At 45.2% G+C, this 9,255-nt stretch overlaps 1 protein-coding gene across 1 annotated transcript in view; it reads right to left on the bottom strand.

Annotated features, from left to right (window-relative positions):
• The window catches only part of naaladl1 (N-acetylated alpha-linked acidic dipeptidase like 1), a 29,987-nt gene extending 23,470 nt beyond the window's left edge, over positions 1–6,517 (bottom strand). Inside the window, exons 1-3 of the mRNA XM_052479544.1 lie at positions 6,062–6,517; positions 5,630–5,802; positions 3,535–3,656 (exon numbers count right to left, since the gene is read on the bottom strand). Of these exons, the coding sequence (XP_052335504.1) occupies positions 3,535–3,656; positions 5,630–5,802; positions 6,062–6,258 (492 nt within the window). The 5' untranslated portion in view covers positions 6,259–6,517. The remainder of the gene's footprint in view (positions 1–3,534; positions 3,657–5,629; positions 5,803–6,061) is intronic.
• Positions 6,518–9,255: the final 2,738 nt, after the last annotated feature.

The following is a 9,255-nucleotide window of genomic DNA, read 5'->3' as shown; positions in this document are numbered from 1 at the left end:
TATTTTTATTTATTTTTTATTTCACCTTTATTTAACCAGGTAGGCTAGTTGAGAACAAGTTCTCATTTGCAACTGCGACCTGGCCAAGATAAAGCATAGCAGTGTGAACAGACAACACAGAGTTACACATGGAGTAAACAATTAGCAAGTCAATAACACAGTAGAAAAAAATGGGCAGTCTATATACAATGTGTGCAAAAGGCATGAGGAGGTAGGCGAATAATACAATTTTGCAGATTAACACTGGAGTGATAAATGATCAGATGGGCATGTACAGGTAGAGATATTGGTGTGCAAAAGAGCAGAAAAGTAAATAAATAAAAACAGTATAAAAACAGTATGGGAATGAGGTAGGTGAAAAAGGGTGAGCTATTTACCTATAGACTATGTACAGCTGCAGCGATCGGTTAGCTGCTCGGATAGCTGATGTTTGAAGTTGGTGAGGGAGATAAAAGTCTCCAACTTCAGCGATTTTTGCAATTCGTTCCAGTCACAGGCAGAGCATGGACTTGTAAATGACCTGAGCCAGTGGGTCTGGCGACGAATATGTAGTGAGGGCCAGCCGACTAGAGCATACAAGTCGCAGTGGTGGGTGGTATAAGGTGCTTTAGTGACAAAACGGATGGCACTGTGATAGACTGCATCCAGTTTGCTGAGTAGAGTGTTGGAAGCCATTTTGTAGATGACATCGCCGAAGTCGAGGATCGGTAGGATAGTCAGTTTTACTAGGGTAAGCTTGGCAGCGTGAGTGAAGGAGGCTTTGTTGCGGAATAGAAAGCCGACTCTGGATTTGATTTTTGATTGGAGATGTTTGATGTGAGTCTGGAAGGAGAGTTTGCAGTCTAGCCAGACACCTAGGTACTTATAGATGTCCACATATTCAAGGTTGGAACCATCCAGGGTGGTGATGCTAGTCGGGCATGCGGGTGCAGGCAGCGATCGGTTGAAAAGCATGCATTTGGTTTTACTCGCGTTTAAGAGCAGTTGGAGGCCACGGAAGGAGTGCTGTATGGCATTGAAGCTCGTTTGGAGGTTTGATAGCACAGTGTCCAATGACGGGCCGAAAGTATATAGAATGGTGTCGTCTGCGTAGAGGTGGATCAGGGAATCGCCCGCAGCAAGAGCAACATCATTGATATATACAGAGAAAGAGTCGGCCCGAGAATTGAACCCTGTGGCACCCCCATAGAGACTGCCAGAGGACCGGACAGCATGCCCTCTGATTTGACACACTGAACTCTGTCTGCAAAGTAATTGGTGAACCAGGCAAGGCAGTCATCCGAAAAACCGAGGCTGTTGAGTCTGCCGATAAGAATTTGGTGATTGACAGAGTCGAAAGCCTTGGCGAGGTCGATGAAGACGGCTGCACAGTACTGTCTTTTATCGATGGCGGTTATGATATCATTTAGTACCTTGAGTGTGGCTCTTTAAATGTACAGTGCAGTACTGTAGATTACAGTATATCCCACTGTTTTCACATTAGGCAATATACTTGCACTACCTATTAAAAATTGACTGAACATCACATTTTTGTTCAGATATAATTACAACATAGATGTACTGTAATCAAATGAAATGAAAGAAACATAACGTTTAGCAGGCACTAGTTTCCCATCAAGCCACACTTGAGTAAATAGCACCAAAGTGATTGAAACAATGATCAATATAAACCCTGGATTGCCGACGCTATATAATGGCCGTGGAGACGCTTTGAAGCCACCGTCCATATTGGCACTCCCCATTGGAATGAAATTGAATTTTGAAGGGCAAAATGACATGTTGTTGCCGTGGGGACAGTAACATTGGTACTCTAAACAAACAAAAAACTTTGAGGAAAATGTAGCTCACATAATATAATCTTAAAAGTAAGATGTCTGTCATAGAATAAAAGTGTTGAACACGAACGTAGATGTTAACAAATTAATTTCTACAGCTTTGAAAATATATATTTTTTTACAATGGAGGAGGAGCACCCGAGATGGGTGGGTGGTGACTGTCAGTCATCCAAGGTTGATACACTTCATTGGATTGATATTGTAGTGGTCCTGTACAGTGGCTCAGTTCACAAGAGTATGGCACTAGCAACACCGGAGTTGTGGGTTTTATTCCCACTGCGGTCACATACCTAAATGTGTGGATTGTTGTCATTTTGGATCAAAACATCTGCTATGTAAATGGCATGTATTGGAGTAGTGTGAACCACTCAGACTCTGTTGTAGACAAATCAGTTTACATGTCAAATCTATAGGTTTACCAAAAGTTTAACTGATCGTCGGTTAAGAGCAGTCGGATTATGTAAATAGGAAAATATATTTTAACAAAAAATAAGAGAAGCATATCAAAAGTAATGTGAGCGAAAGGAAATTACTTTATATGAACATTGCAGCTCCCTGCAATGTGAAACATTTATTTCTAAGATGAAACATTACGTTTGGTGAAAAAAGTGACTGTATGATTTTGTGTTGTCCTTAGTCAATTGAAAATGTGCTTAGAGTTTTGAACTGCCTTTTTGATCATCTAGTTAAGAGTTTTGAACTGCCTTTTTGATCATCTAGTTTAGAGATTTGAACTGCCTTTTTGATCATCTAGTTAAGAGTTTTGAAACAACTGCCTTTTTGATCATCTAGTTAAGAGTTTTGAACTGCCTTTTTGATCATCTAGTTTAGAGTTTTGACTAAGAGATGTGGCAATTTACCACAATGCAATAAAGATACTTGAATGTTATCTGATGAGACACATCATAAAACATCTTCCCCTTTGACCTCGGATTATCTCAAATCTTAATAAGAATTTAACAACCTCAAAGGTCGTGCCTTGACGTGTCCCAGTGGGGGGCACGGAGAGGTGACATTTATGACATGAACTAAATAAAACTGGTTAACCAATAACCTCGGGGACAAAGAGAGATCACGAAAGTCTCCTTTTCTTCCCATCTGTCCGTCCGTCCACATATTGTCTATACACAGACACGGTATCATTCTAAATAACTAGCCTACGGTGAGTTGTTTGACCCAGAACAGGTCATTTCATTGATAAACTGTGGAAAAGATAACATAAAGAACATGACCGTCCTTGGATCTGCTTCAGAAATTGACATTTTGGGTGTCTGCTGCATAGGCCCAGGATCCTCCTGGTCTGCCTGTCTGTGTGTTGGTGAGTAAAGACCTACCTTTGGGTGTCTGCTGCATAGGCCCAGGATCCTCCTGGTCTGCCTGTCTGTGTGTTGGTGGGTAAAGACCTACCTTTGGGTGTCTGCTGCATAGGCCCAGGATCCTCCAGGTCTGCCTGTCTGTGTGTTGGTGGGTAAAGACCTACCTTTGGGTGTCTGCTGCATAGGCCCAGGATCCTCCAGGTCTGCCTGTCTGTGTGTTGGTGAGTAAAGACCTACCTTTGGGTGTCTGCTGCATAGGCCCAGGATCCTCCAGGTCTGCCTGTCTGTGTGTTGGTGAGTAAAGACCTACCTTTGGGTGTCTGCTGCATAGGCCCAGGATCCTCCTGGTCTGCCTGTCTGTGTGTTGGTGGGTAAAGACCTACCTTTGGGTGTCCGGCGGGGGCGTAGGCTGCATAGGGCTGTACCACCTCAGGATCCTCCTGGTCTGAACTATATGCCTTCTCCTTCTCTCTGGCAGTGTACAGGACAGCATCAGAAGGGCTCACTGCAACACACAAACACACACACAGTAGTGGGAAAATCATATCCATAGCAATAATAACAACCAAAGACATTTCACAAGGAGTATAAAACATACACAGAGTAACATGGAGTACTTCAGCTCCTAATACCACACCACGCCTGGTTTACCTCCTAATGCCACACAACACCACACCTGGTTTACCTCCTAATACCACACCACACCACGCCTGGTTTACCTCCTAATACCACACCACACCACGCCTGGTTTACCTCCTAATACCACACAACACCACGCCTGGTTTACCTCCTAATACCACACAACACCACGCCTGGTTTACCTCCTAATACCACACAACACCACGCCTGGTTTACCTCCTAATACCACACCACACCACGCCTGGTTTACCTCCTAATACCACACAACACCACGCCTGGTTTACCTCCTAATACCACACCACACCACGCCTGGTTTACCTCCTAATACCACACAACACCACGCCTGGTTTACCTCCTAATACCACACAACACCACGCCTGGTTTACCTCCTAATACCACACAACACCACGCCTAGTTTACCTCCTAATACCACACAACACCACGCCTGGTTTACCTCCTAATACCACACAACACCACGCCTAGTTTACCTCCTAATACCACACAACACCACGCCTGGTTTACCTCCTAATACCACACAACACCACGCCTGGTTTACCTCCTAATACCACACAACACCACGCCTGGTTTACCTCCTAATACCACACAACACCACGCCTGGTTTACCTCCTAATACCACACAACACCACGCCTGGTTTACCTCCTAATACCACACAACACCACGCCTGGTTTACCTCCTAATGCCACACAACACCACGCCTGGTTTACCTCCTAATACCACACAACACCACGCCTGGTTTACCTCCTAATACCACACAACACCACGCCTGGTTTACCTCCTAATACCACACAACACCACGCCTGGTTTACCTCCTAATACCACACCACGCCTGGTTTACCTCCTAATACCACACAACACCACGCCTGGTTTACCTCCTAATACCACACAACACCACGCCTGGTTTACCTCCTAATACCACACAACACCACGCCTGGTTTACCTCCTAATACCACACAACACCACGCCTGGTTTACCTCCTAATACCACACAACACCACGCCTGGTTTACCTCCTAATACCACACAACACCATGCCTGGTTTACCTCCTAATGCCACACAACACCATGCCTGGTTTACCTCCTAATGCCACACAACACCACGCCTGGTTTACCTCCTAATGCCACACAACACCACGCCTGGTTTACCTCCTAATGCCACACAACACCACGCCTGGTTTACCTCCTAATACCACACAACACCACGCCTGGTTTACCTCCTAATGCCACACAACACCACGCCTGGTTTACCTCCTAATGCCACACAACACCACGCCTGGTTTACCTCCTAATGCCACACAACACCACGCCTGGTTTACCTCCTAATGCCACACAACACCACGCCTGGTTTACCTCCTAATGCCACACAACACCACGCCTGGTTTACCTCCTAATGCCACACAACACCACGCCTGGTTTACCTCCTAATGCCACACAACACCACGCCTGGTTTACCTCCTAATGCCACACAACAGCAAGCCTAGTTTACCTCCTAATTCCACACAACAGCAAGTCTGGTTTACCTCCTAATGCCACACAACACCAAGTCTGGTTTACCTCCTAATGCCACACAACACCAAGTCTGGTTTACCTCCTAATGCCACACAACACCAAGCTTGGTAGACCTCCTAATGCCACACAACACCAAGCCTGGTTGACCTCCTAATGCCACACAACACCAAGCAGAAGAACAACTACTACTAGTATTCGTAAGTATAACGTGACTTTTACATGGGGGCCTCGCTGGGTCTAAAAGCAGTGCACTATATGATATGGGCCAGGGACCAGGGTTATAGTTAGGACACACCCTAAGCCCATGACTCACCCACGGTGACCTTGTTGGGGGTGTTGGGGTCTGGGAAGGACAGGTAGACCTTGTACTCCTCCCTCCAGGCCTGGTCCAGACCTGTGTCTGGGTCCTGCCACCTCTTTAACATGTACTGAACCGTCTGCTCGTCCCCTGGCGAGGTCGCCATGTGGGGCACTTTAGTCAGCTCCCTGGAGAGACACATGGGGACGAGGGAACGATCATGAGAGAGATGCTCTCTGTGGACGTTTGACGTGTGTGTGTGTGTGTGTGTGTGTGTGTGTGTGTGTGTGTGTGTGTGGCCCATATTGTTCCTGACCTGCTTCAACAGATTAAAAAAAGATGTGGAAGATTAGAGATGAATACAGGGATATCTAAAAACACTGGTACAAGTATCCAGCAGCATGTGCTCTGATTGAGCAATTGATTGATTGATGTCCAGCATCTGACCTGAGGTTCTCCTGTATTGCAATGTTGTCCACCTCTGCGATAAACTTCTGGATGAGAGCCTCGTCTACGTCCTGTGTCACGTCCATTACCCAGTCAGGGGCGGTGGAGCCCCTCTGGATACCGAAGTGCCCCAACAGGATGCCTGCAGTCAGCACCAGAGCTGCTCCCAGACTACCCAGCAGCACCTTCTTCAGCATGGTCCTCCTGGTCCTCTTCCTGGAGATCTACTCTAGAACAGTAGAACCAGGTCTCTAACACTCTAGAACCAGGTCTCTAACACCCTAGAACCAGGTCTCTAACACTCTAGAACCAGGTCTCTAACACTCTAGAACCAAGTCTCTGAGTAACGGTCGTTGACATACAGAAGTTTCACCTAAACACAGATGAAGTCTATTCCAGAGACAAAAGAAAGACAATGGTGTGAAAGACAATGCAAATAGGATGTTCAGCAGGATCTGTGGTTTACTGTCTGCATAATGAGCCCTTAAAAGCCCTCCCCAATTCCCACTGTAAAGTTTAATGATTACTTTTTTTCAGAGGTGATGGACTTTGAAACACACACACACTTGTTCACTGTTGCACATTGTCCAACCTCTGGAGGATCTTCCCAAAAAGTGGACGAGTGGTTTGATTGTAAATCATGATTAATTTACCAGGCAGTTACCACAAACCACTGTTGTGACTTCCTTTCTCTCCCTGTACTTTTCTTTCCTGGTTCAATTAAATTTTTATTTGTTATTTCACTTTTATTTAACCAGGTAGGCTAGTTGAGAACAAGTTCTCAATTGCAACTGCGACCTGGCCAAGATAAAGCGTAGCAATTCGACTCATACAACAACACAGAGTTACACATGGAATAAACAAAACATACAGTCAATAATACAGTAGAACAAAAGAAAACAAAAAGTCTATATACAGTGAGTGCAAATGAGGTAAGTTAAGGAAATAAATAGGCTGTGGTGGCGAAGTAATTATCAAATCAAATCAAATGTATTTATATAGCCCTTCGTACATCAGCTGATATCTCAAAGTGCTGTACAGAAACCCAGCCTAAAACCCCAAACAGCAAGCAATACAGGTGTAGAAGCACGGTGGCTAGGAAAAACTCCCTAGAAAGTCCAAAACCTAGGAAGAAACCTAGAGAGGAACCAGACTTTGTGGGGTGGCCAGTCCTCTTCTGGCTGTGCCGGGTGGAGATTATAACAGAACATGGCCAAGATGTTCAAATGTTCATAAATGACCAGCATGGTCCAATAATAATAGTAAGGCAGAACAGTTGAAACTGGTGCAGCAGCACAGCCAGGTGGACTGGGGACAGCAAGGAGTCATCATGTCAGGTAGTCCTGAGGCATGGTCCTAGGGCTCAGGTCCTCCGAGAGAGAGAAAAAAAGAGAGAATGAGAGGATTAGAGAGAGCATACTTAAATTCACACAGGACACCGGATAGGACAGGAGAAGTACTCCAGATATAACAAACTGACCCTAGCCCCCCGACACATAAACTACTGCAGCATAAATACTGGAGGCTGAGACAGGAGGGGTCAGGAGACACTGTGGCCCCATCCAATGACACCCCCGGACAGGGCCATTACAATATTACAATATAGCAATTAAACGCTGGAATGGTAGATTGGCAGAAGATGAATGTGCAGGTAGAGATACTGGGGTGCAAAGGAGCAAAATAAATAAATACCAATATGGGGATGAGATAGGTAGATAGATGGGCTGTTTACAGATGGGCTACGTACAGGTGCAGTGATCTGTAAGCTGCTCTGGCAGCTGGTGCTTAAAGCTAGTGAGGGAGATATGAGTCTCCAGCTTCAGAGATTTTTGCAATTCGTTCCAGTCATGGGCAGCAGAGAACTGGAAGGAAAGACGACCAAAGGAGGAATTGGCTTTGGGGGTGACCAGTGAGATATACAGTGGAGCAAAAAAGTATTTAGTCAGCCACCAATTGTGCAAGTTCTCCCACTTAAAAAGATGAGAGAGGCCTGTAATTTTCATCATAGGTACACTTCAACTATGACAGACAAAATGAGGAAAGAAATCCAGAAAATCACATTGTAGGATTTTTTATGAATTTATTTGCAAATTATGGTGGAAAATAAGTATTTGGTCATTTGGTGCTGCTATGGTGACCAGTGAGCTGAGATAAGGCAGGGCTTTACCTAGCAGAGACTTGTAGATAACCTGTAGCCAGTGGATTTGGCGACGAGTATGAAGCGAGGGCCAACCAACGAGAGCTTACAGGTCGCAATAGTAGGTAGTGTATTGAGCTTTGGTGACAAAACGGATGGCACTGTGATAGACTGCATCCAGTTTGTTGAGTAGAGTGTTGGAGGCTATTTTATAGATGACATCACCGAAGTCGAGGATCGGTAGGATGGTCAGTTTTACGAGGGTATGTTTGGCAGCATGAGTGAAGGATGCTTTGTTGCGATATAGGAAGCCGATTCTAGATTTAATTTTGGATTGGAGATGCTTAATATGAGTCTGGAAGGAATTTACAGTCTAACCAGACACCCAGGTATTTGTAGTTGTCCACGTATTCTAAGTCAGAGCCGTCCAGAGTAGTGATGCTGGACGGGCGGGCAGGTGCGGGCAGTGATCGATTGAATAGCATGCATTTAGTTTTATTTGCTTTTAAGAGCAGTTGGAGGCCACGGAAGGAGAGTTGTATGGCATTGAAGCTCGTCTGGAGGTTAGTTAACACAGTGTCCAAAGAAGGGCCATAAGTATACAGAATGGTGTCCTCTGCGTTGAGGTGGATCAGAGAATCACCAGCAGCAAGAGCAACATCATTGATGTGTACAGAAAAGAGAGTCAGCCCGAGAATTGAACCCTGTGGCACACCCATAGAGACTGTCAGAGGACCGGACAACAGTCCCTCCGATTTGACACACTGAACTCTATCAGAGAAGTAGTTGGTAAACCAGGCGAGGCAATCATTTGAGAAACCAAGGCTGTCAATGTCAATGTAGTCATTGCAGAGCATCCATTTTCACTGGCAATATCATTTTTGGATTCTGGAAATATAGTGCTCAGGTCAGGTGGTACTGTTGGACTGGTAGGCTATGCATGGCACTTGTAAAACACTGAAACGGGACACTTTTATAAATAAACATGGCTATCTGGTGCACTCTAGTGGCCAATAGTATGCACGACGGGTCAAAACCAAAACAGAGCTGGGTTTAT

This window comes from Oncorhynchus keta, chromosome 25 (assembly GCF_023373465.1).
Source record: "Oncorhynchus keta strain PuntledgeMale-10-30-2019 chromosome 25, Oket_V2, whole genome shotgun sequence".
Lineage (NCBI taxonomy): Eukaryota > Metazoa > Chordata > Actinopteri > Salmoniformes > Salmonidae > Oncorhynchus > Oncorhynchus keta.
Note: the sequence above shows the minus strand (reverse complement) of the source record. Positions and strands in the feature narration are given on the sequence as shown.